We start from the raw sequence: 18,099 nt of genomic DNA on the forward strand, positions 1-18,099 counted from the left end.
CGTGCGCTGGGCCCGGGCCTCAGCTCCGAATAGGGCCGGGCGGCGCGCCGGATCGGGGAGTGCGCGGCGAGCGTGGGGCTCGAGCTCTGGGCGCTGCTGAAGGCCTGAGGGCTTCGGGCACGGGCAGGGCCCGGGGTCTCGGGCCCGGCGGCGTGCGGTCCACGCGAGTCTTCGGAGTTGGTCACAGGCTTTGTGGCAGGGGTAAGGGGAAGCAGTGGCCGGACGCCGAAGCCCTGGTGGCAGATGGCGTGGAGCACACGGCCGCCGGGCACTGGAGGCCTGGGAGCTCTCGGTAGTGGGGCCAGAGGGGGAGGGGAGGGGAGGTCAAGGCCTCCTCCTTGATGGAGTCGGGCTCTCTGGGTGCTTAGGTGCGGGAGGAAGTTGTAGGCGTCGCCACTACCCCTGCGCGGACTTGGGTTAGGCGCTAAGGTCTAGGAGGTGGTAACTGAAGATAATGAGCTTTTAAAAAAAGATAATCAGGTTCCGTCAGCCGCAGAGTGAAAGGTGAGTGGTGGTAAAGATGAATTATTTGCCTCTTCTCCAGAACTGGTAACCCTTTTATTTGCATATACTATCGTGAATCGTTTAGCCGCAGTTCTCCCGCCACCAAGCCCACACCCATACGTAATTCGCACTTCCCAGGCCTGTTAGGTGGAGAAGATTTTTTTTGCTTTAGAGCCCTTCGAATCTAGGCTCAAACTCAACTCCAGGTTAATGACTCCTCTGTGTTAGAAGTCTTGTCATGTAGTTATTGGAAACCCGGCATCCTTCCCCGGCCCCCAAATAGTAGCATTTCAGGGAAGAAAAAAAATAAAATAAAAACTTTGAATCTCTTCTGTAGTCAAGCAAACCCCCGAACACTTTGAAAGTCCACGTGGTACATTCTCATGCCCTCTCATGTATTTGTGACTGCAAGAAGTCAGTACAACTTTATGCCAAGAATCTAAAAACTCCACCGGTGTAAATCTATTGCTTTTGTTTTGGAATTGTGGTTCTGTACACACCATTAAGATTGTCATGTTAGGCTTAAACCAACTACTTTCTAACAATCTGTATTTAAACAAATAGTTGATTCTATTTTTGGTGGAGATCAGGGATCTTGGTGTTAGACAAGTTCCATTTGTGCCTCTGTAACTTATTTGCTATTGACCTGCCTTTCAGAAATGTGAGGATATAGTGGTATTTAATTGGTGGTTAGTAAATGAAATCCGTCATTAGCAATGGCTGTCTTTGGGTGAGGATGTAATGTTATGTTTTACCTGTCTCATTTAACCTGAAGTTTCCTGCATCTTCAATTATTTAAGAAACATAGTTTACAATCTTTGTGGAATTGTGGCACAAAATAATATTTCAAGAATATGTAGACGTATGTTTTGTGATAAATTCTTTAAGGTACAGGAGATGGCAGTTATAGGTGAGAAACTTTTCAGTGTCCTCAGAGTAATTGACAACACCCTGTGAACTGATATTACTAATAGAAGTCAAATTTTTCTTGACGTTTTCTTTATTGCTTAGTGTGTACTAATAAAGGATGAAAGTTAAAGTGCAGCCATTTGTTTAACGTTTTCAGACAAAACTTCATAAAATGTCTCTTTGACTTGGTTTCTTTGCAGTAATACTGGTGCCACAGGAACTTTACCAGCTTATAATGTTTAGAATTAATTCCAGAATTATTGAAACCGAAAGGAGGTTTTTGTAAATATCTGTTGAGTTATTGAAGTTATGCATTGACTTTCTACAGCTCTACTGGATGTTCTATACAATTTGTAGAGCTGTTTAAGCATTTTATGTATTATTTTAGAGCCAATATTGTTTTTGTACATGTTTACCAGTTTATTTACAAGGGAATGTCTTACGTCACATTAATTATAAATATACTTCTAAAGGTGTATTTTCGGAAAGCTCATTATTAAGGAGATTGGCCTTTTCAGCTATTTCTTGCTATTTTTCTAAGTATAATTTTGTTCCAAAACTAGAATTGTTTGGAGCAAGAAATGAAAACATGTAATCATTGCTATGGAGCATTTACATTAAGATGACTTGTAGGATTTTTTTCTTTTCTTTTTTTAAGATTTTATTTTCAAGTAATCTTTACATCCAGTGTGAAGCTTGAATTTATGACCCCCCAAGATGAAGAGTCCTGTGCTTCACTTGAGCCAGCCAGCCACCCCTCGTAGGATTTCATTTTAATGGATTTAAATTTCAAAAATGTGAAGAGTGATTTTTCTCTATCTATATATTTTTAATTTTTTTAATGTTTATTTTTGAGGAAGAGAGAGAATGAGCAGGGGAAGGGCAGAGAGAGAGAGAGAGAGAGAGAGAGAATCCAAAGCAGACTCCAGGCTCTGAGCTGTCAGCACAGAGTCTGGTGTGGGGCTTGAGCAAACTGCGAGATCATGACCTGGGCCAAAGTCAGCAGCCTAACCAATTGAGCCACCCTGACGCCCCTAATATCTATTTTTGGTACAGTATTTGAGTAGAATTACTGTAAGGAAAGGAACAATGAACGTTCTATTAATATAGAGAGACTCTAAATGTCCTGTTTCTAATTTGTGGTGAAAACTAGGTAACGGAGGATATCAGAAATAGGTTTTTTAATAAAGTGGAGAAAACAGGATTTTAGTGAGACCTGTAATGAGATCCACATAAAATGAACAGTTTCTTCTATTTTGGCTATTCAAAGGTTTGTCCTTACTTGATTTTTACCTAGAAGGAACTAAGAAAATTAAGTAACTTGAGGTGGCCGGCATAAAAACTCTGTGAGCTTGAGATGTGCAAGAGCAAAAATAAAGAAAGGACTGGGATAGGGGAATCATGAGAGTGATTCATTTGTTGAACAGCTATATGTTTAGTGTAATCTTTGAGTGGCAGCATTGGAGGAATATAGGCACATGTGGACAGGTTCTGGGTCTTCTGGGAGCCTTATTGACCTGGTGGCTCAACAGCTATAGAGTAGATGTACAAAGTAGAAAAAGGAACAGAATTTATTTTTAAATTGTTTGCTTTAGTTTTTGAATCCTGAAACTCCTCTCCCCCTTTTTTAACAGCCAAAATGTTCTTAACACTTAACCAACCATTTTGTGCCATTTATTTGACCATTACCATGCACTGCCTTTAGTGTTAACCAGTGCAAAACAATCTTTTTATTATTATGATAGTAATGCATCTTATAAAATATTCAAGCAATATAGAAACAAAATGGAAAGATGGGAAGACCATTACTAAAAGAGAATATTCTTATGTGAAGTTTTATTTTAGAGATGATTTATTGTAAAAAAAAAAAAAGGAAATTTAAGTAGTTTGCATAATAAAGTATTCTGAGATGCCTAACAGACTGCTATTTGTATAAAGTTCTTTAAAATTTTGAAAGTTGGTGGGGTGCCTGGGTGGCTCAGTTGGTTAAGCATCCGACTTTGGCTCAAGTCATGAGCTCATGGTTTGTGGGTTCCATTACCATGTTGGACTCTTGTCGGCGTGGAGCCTGCTTTGCATCCTCTCCCTCTCTACCCCTTCCCCACTTGGACTCTGTCAAAAATAAATAAATGTTAAAAACAATTTTTTTTAAGTCCGTCATGTGATAGACATTTAGAGGGAAATGGAGTACAGTTGTTGTTTGTTTTGTTTTTTTTAAGCTCAGATCCAAAGTCACTTAGTTTTCTCTTTTGCTGTTACTTTAACCCATTAAGAACAGGTAGATTAAAGAACAAAAATTGAAATGATTATAATACATTGCAGATTTTATTGTATCCCATAAAATGATGACAAGAAAGAATATGTGATACATAGATTTAATCCTTCAGTATGCTAACCCTTGTCACCATTGTGTGCTTTCAGTAACTGGAAAAAGAAATACTAAGTTTGAGATGAGACTTTAAATGAACGAGCTGAAATGTGATTATATTAATACATCAAAGCTGTGTATATACGTTGGAAGTTTTGGATAAGAGAACTGTAAAGATAAAACAGTTTTTATCACAATAGACTGCACACAGCATACTGTACCATAATCTACAAAGATTTACCTTGCTTTGTGGTTTATTTGTATAATGTTGGTGATTATGCTGTAAAATACTGTTTTGTACTTGTACTGTATATGGTGTTTGTTAGACATCATTTATTAGCAACTTATTCTTATTGCAGCTTAGTATATTTTAATATAGTTGTGCTGGAGATAGTACTTTATTATAGAAGTTTCCTAGATTGTTAGAACAAGAAGAATATATTAAAATACTATATCATAGAGATGAAATTAAGGTTTGTTGGCATATTGGTAAATCACAATACAGGAAGTACCTGGGAAATCTGCTGTCAGAATTTTGCTCTTCCTATACCTAGCACATAGTAGGCATTTGATAAACATCTTTTGAATGAGTTGAATACATTTCTTTTAGTGAACTATCAAGTTAGTGATCCCCCAGTGTTTGCATGTTGATTTATTTAGTATTTGTTGAGCACTTAATAAATATCCTGTCCTACTGTTATAGTACATATATTATAATGGAATGAGTCCGTGAAAAAACATTTTAATAACCAGATAATGTTAAGAGCTATATAGAGAATTGAAATAGGATGAGGTAATTTGATAGTACATGACTGGGTGGCTACTTTTAAATTGACTAGTCACAGAAAGCCTTTTTAAATACAGTGACATTTAAACTGAGATCTGAATAATAATAATTACTCCAATGGAGAAGAGTGTTTTCTGTGGGGAAAGACCTTTTAAGAGTATGTTTTGGGAATCAAAAAAAGGTCTGTATTGCTGATCTGGTAGGTGAAGGAGAAAGCAGGTAATAGATCTGAGTTAGACAAGGGACCAAAGCCTGTAGGACTTTGTCATAAGGTGGGGGGTTTTAAGGTAAAATAGGAAGGAGTCTTTAGGGGATTTTAGGCAGGTGAGAAAAATTATTCTTTTTATGATTTTAAAGGTTACTTAAAAAATTTTTTTTTAAATGTTTTTATTTATTTCTGAGAAAGAGAGAGACAGACAGCGTGAGCAAGGGAGGGTCAGAGAGAGAGGGAGACACAGAATCCGAAACAGGATCCAGGCTCTGAGCTGGCTGTCAGCACAGAGCCAGACATGGGGTTCAAACCCACAAACCATGAGATCATGACCTGAGCCAAAGTCGGACACTTAACCGACTGAGCCACCCAGGCACCCCAAGGTTACTTTGACTGTATGGAAAGTGGATAGTAGGATGAGCGAGAGTGAAAGCAGCAAGACCAGGTAGGCTTGTACAGTAGTCTTAAACAGGGTTTTGACCTATTTAAGAAATGATGAAAAATGTATGGATTTGAGATAGGTTTGAGAGAGTGAAGATGAGAGAATTTTTGATGGGTTGGAGTGGGGGAAATTGAGAAATTGAAGATGAAACTTAGATTTGGGTTGTATAAATTATGTGAATACTTGTGTTCTTTTCTAAGATGTGGAGGGCTGGGAGAGGAACAGGTTTGGGGTTGTGGTGGGAACTTATGATTTAAATTTAAGATGCTTATTAAACGTTAAAGCAGAGGGGTGCCTGGGTGGCTCAGTAGGTTAAGCATCCAACTTTTGATTTCTGTCTAGGTCATGATCTCTCTCTCTCTCTCTCTCTCTCTCTCTCCCCCCCTCTCCCTCTCCCTCCCCCCCGCCCCTCCTGCAAGTTGCATGAGCACACACTCTCACTCTCTCAAGTAAACATTTAAACATTAAAAAACAACAATCTTCAAGTAGAGATTTCAAGTAGAGATGGCAAGATTTGTAATGAATCTCTATCCCAGAGAGAAGTTTTGGTTGGAGATAGAGAACTGACAATAGGCAGCATATGTGGTTGACTGCAGTCCACAGGACTGGATGAGATTATCTAGCAGTCTTTTTCAATGGCTGTTCCTTGTGAAAAATGAACCCTGAATTATCCAGGATATGCAATTAATTGTATGCTTCTAGAATTGAAGAACCATGGTGAGAATGTTGCTAGGTAATAGGATGGGTCCTGGGGTTGAAGTCTGGGTTTAGAATTGGAGATTTCACGTGGAGATTGAATAGTGAAGAGTCAGTCAAGGAGCAATCTTAGAGGTAGGAAGAATTCAAGAAAAAATGTTTTAACGAGGAGGAAAGGATCAAATGTGTCTGATGCTTGAGAATTCAAGAGACATGCTCTTTGGTTTTGGCAGCTTGAAGTTCATTAATGACCCTGACAAGTAATTTCCATGCAGTATTAGAGCCAAAAATTATGTTCGAGTAGATTGAGGAATGAATGGGAGATAAGGAAATGTAGATAGTAGCTGTGGACATACGTTGTTATTTTGACATTGTCATTTTTACTTATGTAGCTGCTTTTAGCTGTGTGTTAAAAACATGTGAAAATCATCACAGTTCCGAGTTCACAGCATATGGTAGACATTTTAAAAATCCATGCCAGAATTGTGGAAAATATGTAATAGTCTATGTTTGAAAAAGAAGAAATGAAGGCCAATGTGATTAGGAACTTGCTGCCATTGCACAGTCAATGACTCTGGTAGTTTCAGCATCTATGTATCTTGCCTATACCCAAGTCTTATATTCCTTAATCTCATCCGGTGATCTTTCCTTCTACTACCTCAATTATTCAGTCCCATGACTAGTAATTAGATCTTATTACCAATAACAAGCTATTCCCCATCCCCAGTAATCTGTTTTTAGTATCCTGCTCTACCTTTCCTCTGATTCCAGTTCTAATGAGACCTATAATTCATTTGATCCATACTTCTCTTTACTGGCCTTCCCTTCATGTTATTGCTTCCACTCTTGCCCAGCTAAAATAGGGCAGTGATTATAATCACTCTTGCAAGGGTCAGCATAGCATGTCTCTTGAGCCAGACTGCCTGCGTCTCAATCCTGGCAGTAACACTTGCTCTGTGACCTTGGGCAAGTTACCCAATTATGTGCCTGTTTCCTCATCTTAAAATGAGGGTACTGCCACTGGAAACACTAACCTCATATGGTTGTTTGGAAGGTTTCATGAGTTTGAGATCATACACAGAGTGCTTAGAGCTATGACGGTGCCTGGCAACATGGTCCCAGTCTCACTTCATTGTTTCTGCTTGGAAAACCCCAGAAGTGATTAAATTCAGTTCTATTTGTGCTTGCACCTGTGTTGCTAGAAGACATATAGCCATATTGATTTGTCTCACTTAAAATTCATGAACATTAACCTTCTTTGGGCCCTTTTACTGCCTGGTAGTACCCTCTGCTAGTCTGCCCATTCACTCTTCTGCTGTCACAGGCAGATTTCATTAATTTCCTTATTTTCAGCTGATGGCCCTAGATTTTAAATTTTATTGAGAATATGGAAACAATTGGAACAGAAGAACTTTGCAGAATCCTACCAGAGCTACCTACTTCCTCTAGTCTTTTGTTGTGGGGTAGCTGTCTATATTGAAGGGTGCTAAGGCCAGTCCTCTACTTTTCCACAGCAGTTTGGTTGCTCTACTTACTCGTCTGTGAAGGGCCCACTCCATCAACTCAACTTTTCTCTTCTGCCTCATTGATTTTTCCATTCTAGAATGTTCAAACATTTTCCCAATCTTAATAAAACCATCCCTTATCTCCACATCCCTCTTTGGCTACTGCCTTATTTCCCTGCTGCTCTTTATAGCAAAATGTAAGGATAGCTCTTGAGTCTGTTTACTTGGTTTTACATTTTGCTCTCTTTCAAATACATCACAGCACTGCTAGCCTAGGAGTTTTCCCCCCCAATTTATAGTTATCCTGTGTCCTTGAGCACTTAAATCTCTTCTCTCATTAGTAAAATAGAAGTAATAATAACTTGCCTGCCTTTCTTGTAGAGTTGATGTGAAAATCAAAAGAGATCATGAATCTGAAATTTTTTAGTGAAATTAGAAATAAACCATGCAGGGTTTTTTCAACAAATTGTGCTTTCATCAGTTTTCCATTATTTTGACCACTGTTTTTATTATCTTTTTTACAAAAAGTTTGTGTAGATGTGGTATCCTCTGATTGTGTCAGCTTGATGTGATGAGCAGTTTTGAACAGTTTTTAAGAGCAGTGTTCTGCTTTCGTTAGTTTGGAAATTATGACATGATGTGATAGGTAATGTATAAAATTTCTGTTGCTTTTGGAAAGAAATGTGCTAAATTTGAGCCTGCCATAGCACAGTGAATCCTACTGAAGGACACCACGCCATCTGTTTTCTATAAATTTAGAAAAATTCTTTATGTAGTATCTCTAAGAGCTAATTTTACACTGAATGAACTTAATAAACCTTTTATACATTACGTAGCCCTTTTCTAAGAGAGAAGGTAGACTGGCTATAAATGACTAATACATATCGACAGATCCTAAATACTTAGGTAGATAAAAATTATTTGTCACTCCCTCCCTCCTAGCCCTCACACTTTTGGGTAAGTTAGGTAGGTGACTTTTTTGTAGTGCGTTAGACCCATTCTCTGCCTTTAAAAGTTTACAGGTATCTTGAGAGTTTCTATTTTTCTACTTAATCAGTTTTCAAAGTATATGTCAGTTGTAATCTTGTTGAAATCATATTGTTAGGAATATATATTTTTTTGTAGTCATTTTTATTTTTGAGACAGAGACAGAGCATAAGTGGGGGAGGGGCAGAGAGACAGGGAGACACAGAATCTGAAACTGCTCCAGGCTCTGAGCTGTCAGCACAGAGCCTGATATGGGGCTCGAACCCATGAACTGTGAGATCATGCCCTGAGTTGAAGTTGGACGCTTAACCGACTGAGCCACCCAGGCGCCCCAGGAATATATTTTAGAATAGATTAAGTTGGTGTGAATGGTTGGGGTAGCTTAAATATCATAGTTTGTATGGGAGGAATAGATTCTGAACTTCAAAAACCATAGCTTTTTGGATCATAACCCTAATTTGAGAATTGATCGCCTTTATATACTTTCAGCTCATACACTATTAATACTGTACCCTCAGTAATTAAAAAAAAATCTCTTTTGCTACATTCTTTTATTCCTCGGGTCCAATGGGAAGATATATCCTATTGCACTAACGTCAACTGACTTAACAGTCAAATCTATCTTTAGAATTAGCAGAAACCTTCTTTGGGGGAGGAATCCAGGAAATATTCCTTGGTGCCTAAGCCCGTTTCTCAAATGGAAGGATACCACTTAAGGAATCAAAAGGAAAAATAAAACGAAAAAACATTGCCCACAGTATGAATCTATGAAATCTTTTGGAAACAAAAGACTTACTTTTTAGCTTTGGGACTCTTTCCTTTCGCTAATGTTAATTGCCAAATTTTGGTTGCTCTTATTTTTCAAAAATTAAGTATTATACTACTGCCTCACTTTTTAATTTTTTTTTAAAGTAATCTCTACACCCAGTATGGGGTTCAAACTTAAGACACCAACATCACAAGTTGCATGTTCTACCAACTGAGCCAGCTAGGTGCTCTATAGTTTTCTTTTTTTTTTTTCTTAATTTTTTTTTCTTAAATAGTTTATTGTCAAGTTGGTATCTATATAACACCCAGTGCTCATCCCAACAAGTGCCCTCCTCCATGCCCATCACCCCCCTTCCCCTCTCCCCCACCCTCATCAGCCCTCAGTTTGTTATCAGCATTGAAGAGTCTCTCGTGGTTTGCCTCTCTCCCTCTCCCCCACTATTTTTCCCCTTCTTCTCCCACATCATCCTCCGCTAACTTCCTCCTAATCCACCTATATGTGCAAACATGGTATTTGTCCTTCTCTGCCTGACTTATTTCGCTCAGCACAATACCCTCTAGTTCCATCCATGTTGCTACAGATGGCCAGATTTCATTCTTTCTCATTGCCATGTAGTATTCCATTGTATAAATATACCACATCTTCTTGATCCATTCATCCGTTGATGGACACTTAGGTTCTTTCCATGTTTTGGCTATTGTTGAGAGTGCTGCTATGAACATTGGGGTACATGTGCCCCTATGCATCAGTGCTGCTGCTGGGTCACAGGGGAGTTCTATTAATTTTTTGAGGAACCTCCACACTTTTCCAGAGGGGTTGCACCAGCTTACATTCCCACCAACAGTGTAGGAGGGTGCCCATTTCTTCACATCCTCGCCAGCATCTAGAGTCTCCTGATTTGTTCATTTTAGCCACTCTGACTGGCGTGAGGTGGTATCTCAGTGTGGTTTTGATTTGTATTTCCCTGATGATGAGGGATGCTGAGCATCGTTTCATGTGTCTCTTGGCCATCTGGATGTCCTCTTTGGAGAAGTGTCTGTTCATGTCTTCTGCCCATTTCTTCACTGGATTATTTGTTTTTCGAGTGTGGAGTTTGATGAGTTCCTTACAGATTTTTGGATACAATCCCTTTATCTGATATGTCATTTGCAACTATTTTTTCCCATTCTGTCAGTTGCCTATTAGTTTTATGGATTGTTTCGTTTGCTGTGCAGAAGCTTTTAATCTTGATGAGGTCCCAGTAGTTCATTTTTGCTCTTGATTCCCTTGCCTTTGAGGATGTGTCAAGTAAGAAATTGCTGCGGTTGAGGTCAAGGAGGTTGTTTCCTGCTTTCTCCTCTAGGGTTTTGATGGTTTCCTGTCTCACATTCAGGTCCTTTATCCATTTTGAGTTTATTTTTGTGTATGGTGTGAGAAAATTATCTAATTTCATTCTTCTGCCTGTTGCTGTCCAGTTCTCCCAGCACCATCTGTTAAAGAGGCTTTTTTCCATTGTATGCTCTTCCTCGCTTTGTCAAACATTAGCTGGCCATACATTTGTGGGTCCAATTCTGAGTTCTCCATTCTATTCCATTGGTCTGTGTGTCTGTTTTTGTGCCATAGAATTTTCTTTTTTAGTGCAGACTCCTCTCAAAATTGCAGTATATTCTTGTGTGATATTTGTGAACAGTGGTTGGAAAGGGGACGCGATGAGATTGGGTTTTTTTGCTTTTAAATGTTTAAAATTTTCCCTTAAATTACTAACATAATCTAGGCTTGTTATAGTTATAAAGTATATAAAAAAGTGGAAGGCTTTATGCCCCCGGTCCAAATAACCACTAAAGACTGCTTGCTGCTAGACATTTCTTCTTAGTCTGTGTAATATATAAACATATTTCACTATGTTTTTAAAAATCAGTTACTTAGCAACTAGGTTTTGCCCTTTAAAGATAATTCTAAATTATTCATATGTGCATGCATTCAGTGAATACCTTGCATATATAGTATTGTTCTTGTATTGCATTGTATTCAAATGAATGCATGTGCAGTAATATATTCCACCACTGATGAATGTTTATGCTTGTTTTCAGTGTTATGAACAGTAGTGTAGAACACATAATTTGTTCATATATCTTTGAAGTATTTGTGTAAACATCTCTTTAACATTGATTTCTAGATAATAGAACTGCTCTTGGATCAAAGGAACTCAAATTTGCCTGTATTAATGCTCACAGATATCAGTGGTATTTGTTCACAAATATCAACTTCCACAGTAGCACTAACCAGGATTCAAATAGGAGATGTAGCACAGATTAAATGAGTTAAATATTGTGAAGCTCTTTATATACTGCCTGGCATGTGCTAAGTACATAGCATCCATGAGCTGTTATTCATTCAGCCTCTGTATTTCAAGGCTACCCATTAAAGCTTGCATAAATATTCTTACTATGTGTATAATTATAACAGTAATAAGGAAAATATATGGTAACATTGAGGAAGCTGGATTATCATGAATATTCAGTTGCTAACCTAATCAACAAACTGTCGTCCTAGAAATCTTGTACAAAAGTGCTGTATAAGAAGAACGACATGCAAAAGAAAAGGAAAAAAAGAATGACGTGCAAAACAGCATTTACTACCACAGGGATATAGTTTATAAAACATTATATTTGAAACATACACTTAAGTTTGTTGAATGAAAATAACTACTTTTAATAGTTGTTGGCCTGAACTAAGGCAGTATCATGGGATGCAATGTAATGTTCACATTGGAAAGAAATTAGATGGTAAGTTGGAACCACTGGATGAATGATTTAATGTGAGGAAGGTGGAAGAAGAGACAAGTATCTCATGGGGATGGGATAAAACAAGATAATTGATCAAGTTTTATGTAGGCACTTTTTAATATTACTATTATTGCGATTTTCTCCCTTTGGAGGGGGGAAACCATGTCAACCATGTTTAATGTTACATACAGAGTATGTTTTTCCTTCAAAATGCACACAATTTCACGAGAAAGAAATATGTGGCTAGGAAAAACGTTTAATTTCTTGATTGTCAACCATGCTTTTTGTCAGTAGTTGAGTTGATGATAAACTTCCATTCTTTCTCTAGGGGGAAATAAGCAGCAAAATGAAAGTTTAGTCCCTGCTTCTTGTTTATTTTTAACTTAGAGAGGGTAGCTTTGGTTATTTATTGGGACTCTAGCGCTCAATTATAGATCTATCTTGTTACTGTTTACTGAAACAGGAGCACTGGCGTGGGGCTCTTGACAGAGGAGTCAAAAGCTGCGATCTGTTGCTTGCCATAACCTTCCCAAGAGAAACCATGTAGAGAGGTGCTACTTTTTTTTAGCACTTTATAAAGAACGTCTTTCTTTATAAGCTATTTTTTTTATGGGTAGAAGATGTGTATTTATTTATTTCTTAAATAGTTTATTGTCAAGTTGGTTTCCATATAACACCCAGTGCTCATCCCAACAAGTGCCCCCCTCCATGCCCATCATCCCCCTTCCCCTATCCCCATCAGCCCTAAGTTTGTTCTCAGCATTCAAGAGTCTCTCGTGGTTTGCCTCCCTCCCTCTCCCCAACTATTTTTCCATCCATGTTATAAGCTGTTTTAAAGTGTGTTCCATTTGATTGGGTTGGGGAAGATTTAGACAAACTGGTCTAGAAGCCATCTTTCAACAAATACATTATGGCTGAAATGTGTATACTGGGGTATCTAGTAAAAGTGTCCAGTAGAGAGTTGGGCATGCATCACTAAAGATAAGGAGAGGGCTGAGCTAAGAGATAGCAGTGATACCTAGATGGTTATTAAAACTAGGTGAGGTGTATTTTCTGGGAAGTTTATGGAGGAGAAAAGGCAGCCTTGGGGGCATAATACTGAGTAGCACTTAAAGGGCTGGCTCAGGAGGAGGAGTGAACAGAGAGATAGGAAATCCTGAGGAGTACGGCCTTATGGAAGCCAAAGGGAAGACAGTGTGAAAAGGAGAGACAGGTCAGTACTGTTTAATATGATAGGTCAAGTAATGTAGTGAAGGACTAAGAAGTATCTAGTTATGATTTTGCTGAATTTAGTGGTATTGGTAAGAGCAGTCATAATGGAATCATGAGAATAGGGAGGAAACAAGTAGCAGAATGAGAGTAAAGTCCATGCTTCTGTCACCCACTACCTTACACTCTTGAGTAATGGGTGTGGGTTTACAAGTAAGTACTACAATGTATGTAGTTAATTTTTTGAAAAGTGCCTGAGACTAAGGGGTGGAGAATATAGCTTATAGCTAGCAAGAAATCTGGAGGGTTGTGAAGTTTTTGTTTTGTTTTTAAGATGATAGAAGATTGGGTCTGTTTAAGTATGAATGGAAATGAACTAGCTTTGGGAGCGCCTGGGTGGCTCAGTCGGTTAAGCATCCGACTTCAGCTCAGGTCATGATCTCACGGTTTGTGGGTTCGAGCCCCACATCAGGCTGTGTGCTGACGGCTCAGAGCCTGTTTCAGATTCTGTGTCTCCCTCTCTCTCTGTCCCTCACCACTCATTTTCTGTCTCTCAAAAATAACTGAATAAATGCTAAAAAAAAAATTTATTTTTTATTTATTTTTTTTTTTTTTTAAAGAAAGCAGATGCCTCTTTAATTGGAAGGAAGGAAATTAGGTAGATCTGGATGCAAAAAAAGGTTTGTCCCATTGGTGGCAGAAAGTAAGGATGGGTTCTTTTGATATCTGCTCCTTTTGTTTTTGTTTTTGATTTTGGGAGGAGCGGCAGAGAGAGAATCCCCAGCATACTCCAGCATGGAACCCAAAGTGGGTCTTGGTCTCACAAACCGTGAGATCATGACCTAATACAAAGTCAAGAGTCAGGAGTTTAACTGAGCCACCTAGGCGCTCTTACTATGGTTTGAATGAAGTAGAAGATGGTCATCTGTGGGAAGGGAAGAAGTTTTGGGAATCAAATTTAGAGAATAGTGCAGGTTTGAAATATCCTCTTGGAGAATGGAGGAGAACCAAAAGAACTGAGGAGTTAGAGTATCTTTTATTTTCTCCAGCATTTAGAAAACTGGATGTAAATGGATAGGCAGCGTTTGGATAGTTAAGATTTGTTAGCTAAGTGAGGTAGGAGACAGCACAGAGTGGTGAGAGTGAATTTTCTGTTGAGTACAGATAGAAATAAATTCAGTTGTGTTAGTCCAAATATGGGATTTTGCCCGGTAGAAGCAGCAGAAAGACAAAGTCTAATAATAGGAAGAAAGTGGTAGAAGCAGTGGAAATGTTGTCTTTGCTGAATAGAACTGGCAATAAAGATCAGAGTGAAAAGTAGGTACTCTGGGGACCAAAATCTTAATGAAATACAAGATCAGGTGTAGTAAAGAGTTAGTTACTGAGAGCTGGTAAGGATAGGTTTACAGTTTCAAAGATGGAGCAGTTTGGGGATAACAGGATTCAGCCTGTGTCCTGTGGGTTAGATGACTTAAGTAGATTGAAAGTAAAGATTGTGCTGAGGTTAAGGAACAGTGCCAGAATTTTGGACAGGTCGGTACATCTGGAACTAAAATCTAGTTCGTGTGTGTGTGTATATACATATATAATATACACATATCTTGAAGTGGTATTGCGAGATTGGCCACCAACCCCAAAAACGTTGCACTTTGTCATATTGCCCTCCAGTATTTTATCATTTGGTACTCCCATTCTGAGTGTTGTGTCTTCACACTTAACACCAAGAATTGTTCAACACTATCTATTCCAGTATGATGATGTTTTGGACTAAAGATGTCTGACACTAAAATTTGTGAGTTTGGTTACTAACAAAGTTGAACCTTTTATTGACTGTACTTAAGAATTGTTGCCCTGTTATTTGTCCCATATTTCTCTTGACACAAGAAGTATTTTCACCATTACTCTCCTCTTAATTTATTTGCATTTTTCCTTTTGGTATTTGTCTTATTTCTGTCTGAATTGAATGCTTAGTTTGTTAATTTTTCTTTGTTTAGTAATTAACACTTTTAATGTTAGTCTGTGATTACTTTTTTTTAGTCAAATCATACAGGTATTGATGTCTGTAGAGTTCTCATTATTAGGTATTTAGTATTTTTGAATCACCATTTTTGGTTTCTTTGGAGAAAAATGATTGGAGGTGTTCTTGTTATTCTGCTTTCATTTTTTAAACTTAGAAGGGTTTTTGGGTTTTGTCCCTTTCTCCTTCTTTTGACATACAAAGCTAGAGGGTAGGTTCGTTACTTGTGTGGGCTTATGAAAATATAGTGGAATAGTCTTTATGGCCTAAACTTTTAAAGTATGTATTCGATGGGTACAGGAAATAAAAATATAATTTCTGTTGGTTAGAAACTGTGTACATATCAATTAAGTCTAAATTGGCTACACATTCCTGGTCATCAGAAATGAAATTCCTGCTTATTTATTTTATTTCTCTTATTTTTTGCTTCATATATTTCTTTATTTTGCCTTTCTCTTCACATCTATCTATGCTACGTTAATTTACTCATTCAGCAAGTGTTAATTGAGCATCTGCTGTGTGCTTCACTACTATGTACTGTTCTGAGAACTGGAATCACTCATAGTACCACATGTGGTCTGTAATTCTTTTGTAATTTTTTTTTTTTTTTTTACCAAGCAACCACAGTTGCAAATATTGCATCTCTCTCTCCTTCTCTGAACAAAGAAGTATGGAAGAAAATTTATCATTCACCACAGAATGCCCTAACTGAGCTCTAGGCCATCGCTCATCTGACTTTGGGGAAGTCATTTAGCATATAAAGTAGCAGTTCTCAAGCAGTCATCTCCTTGTTTTCAAGACCGTTGACACTTAAAATTAATTGAGGACCCCAAAATTACATTTATCAATGTACTTGTATTAACTATTAGAAATTAAGCAGAGGAATTTTTTAAATATTCATTTAAAGATAATAAATCCGTTAAAGGTTATAATTAATATATTTTTATGTGAAAAATTATTTTCCAAAAAAAAAAACCGTTAAGACTGGCATTGTCTTACCTGTTTTGCTAAACTTGTTTTTAATGTTTATTTTAAGTTTATTTATTTTGAGAGAGAGTGTGCACAAACAGCGGAGAGGCAGAGAGAGGTGGAAACAGAGGATCTGAAGCAGGCTCTGTGCTGACAGCAGAGAGCCCAGTGTGGGGCTTGAACCCCATGAACCATGAGACCATGACCTGAGCTGAAGTCGGACACTTAACTGACTGAGCCACCCACACACCTCAAATGTTTATTTACTTTTGAGAGAGAAGAGTACGCACACGCAAGAGGCAAGGCGGGTAGGGGATACGATCCGAAGTGGGCTCTGCATTGACAGCAGAGAGCAAGATGCAGGGCTCAAACTGATGAATCATGAGATTCTGACCTGAGCAGAAGTTGGATGCTTAACCACCCATGCACCCCTTGTTTTGCAAAACTTTTTAATGTTTGGCTTAATAGAAAAAGATAGCTAAATTCTCATCCACTTCTGCACTCAGTCTTTTTTGAAATCTCATGTTTTGTAGCCTCTGGAAAATTCAAGTATAAACTTGTGAGAAAATGAGCGTGGAAAAGTCAAATAATATCTTTTGACCTTGCAGACCACCTGATAAGGTCTCATGAACCTTACGGTTCCTTGACCACACCTAGAGAATCATTGCTCTAGGCCTTAGCATCTGTAGCAGTATAGGATTTAATTAAATGGTCTTTAAAGGTTACTTTATCTTAGAAATTTGAATAGTATCTTTTATTTCACCACTCTTGTCATGAAGTTCTAGCTGAATGTATAGGTAAAATGAGAACTGTCAACATAAATTATGGAACAAGGGACAACTGTTAGATTGGTGAATCCTTGTACTTTTTTTTTATTCTGAACCACATGTAACATAGAATTTACCATCTCATGGAATTTATATCCTGCGTGTACTGATTCTCTGAGTGCCTTTTTAAAAAGCTGTTACTTGTGGGGCATCTGGGTGGCTTTGTTGGGTAAGCATTTGACTTTTGGTCATGATATATGGGTTAAAGCCCTGCATCAGGCTCTGCACTGGCATTGCGGACCCCGCTTGAGTCTCATTCATAAATTTAAAATAATTTCTGAAAGGTGTTACTTGTGTTCATTTAACCTTCGAAATTTGGAACAAGAGAAAATAGTGGAGTGAGGTCCTTTTTTGTTTTGGAAACTACACCATTGATTTTTATTTTCATTTATTTTTTTTAAAGGGATGGAGCATTTTTTTAATCTTTGTTTTAATGTTTTATTTATTTCTGAGAGAGAGAGAGAGACAGCGTGAGCAGGGGAGGGTCAGAGAGAGAGGAGGACACAGAATTCGAGACAGGCTCCAGGCTCTGAGCTAGCTGTCAGCACAGAGCCCGACATGGGGCTCAAACCCACAAACCGCGAGATCATGACCTGAGCCGAAGTCGGATGCATAACCGACTGAGCCACCCAGGCGCCCCATTGATTTTTAATTATACAAAGGAACCTTCTCTTTATATCTCTATCAGACGGTTTTTCACCTAAAGCTTAGAACTATCAACTTAGACAATTTTCAGAAGTATTCTGGGAAATTGAAGATAATGGAATTTTCCCCCCTTGATTCATGTATCTTTAATGAAAGTAGTACTCTCACTGTGTATCCCTATCAGGCAGTCTTTCACCTAAAGCTCAGAACTATCAACTTAGACAAATTTTAGAAGTATTCTGGGAAATAGAAGGAATGGAATTTTCCCACTTGATTCTTGTGCCTTTAAAGTAATGAGGGGCGCCTGGGTGTCTCAGTCGGTTAAGCATCTGACTTAGGCTCAGGTCATGATCTCCCCGTTCGTAGGTTCGAGCCCCACGTTGGGCTCTGTGCTGACAGCTAGCTCAGAGCCTGGATCCTGCTTAAGATTCTCTCTCTCTCTCTCTCTCTCTCTCTCTCTCTCTCTCTCCCCCCCCCTCTCTCTCCCCC

At 38.4% G+C, this 18,099-nt stretch overlaps 1 protein-coding gene across 1 annotated transcript in view; it reads left to right on the top strand.

Annotated features, from left to right (window-relative positions):
- RAD23B (RAD23 nucleotide excision repair protein B) overlaps positions 1-18,099 on the top strand; it is a 44,796-nt gene that overhangs the window by 813 nt on the left and 25,884 nt on the right. The window contains exons 2-3 of the mRNA XM_077769759.1: positions 24-292; positions 5,422-5,446. Coding sequence (XP_077625885.1) covers positions 24-292; positions 5,422-5,446 — 294 coding nt within the window. The remainder of the gene's footprint in view (positions 1-23; positions 293-5,421; positions 5,447-18,099) is intronic.

The sequence above is a fragment of the Crocuta crocuta genome, unplaced genomic scaffold (assembly GCF_008692635.1).
Source record: "Crocuta crocuta isolate KB4526 unplaced genomic scaffold, BGI_CrCroc_1.0 scaffold95, whole genome shotgun sequence".
NCBI classification, from domain to species: Eukaryota; Metazoa; Chordata; class Mammalia; order Carnivora; family Hyaenidae; genus Crocuta; species Crocuta crocuta.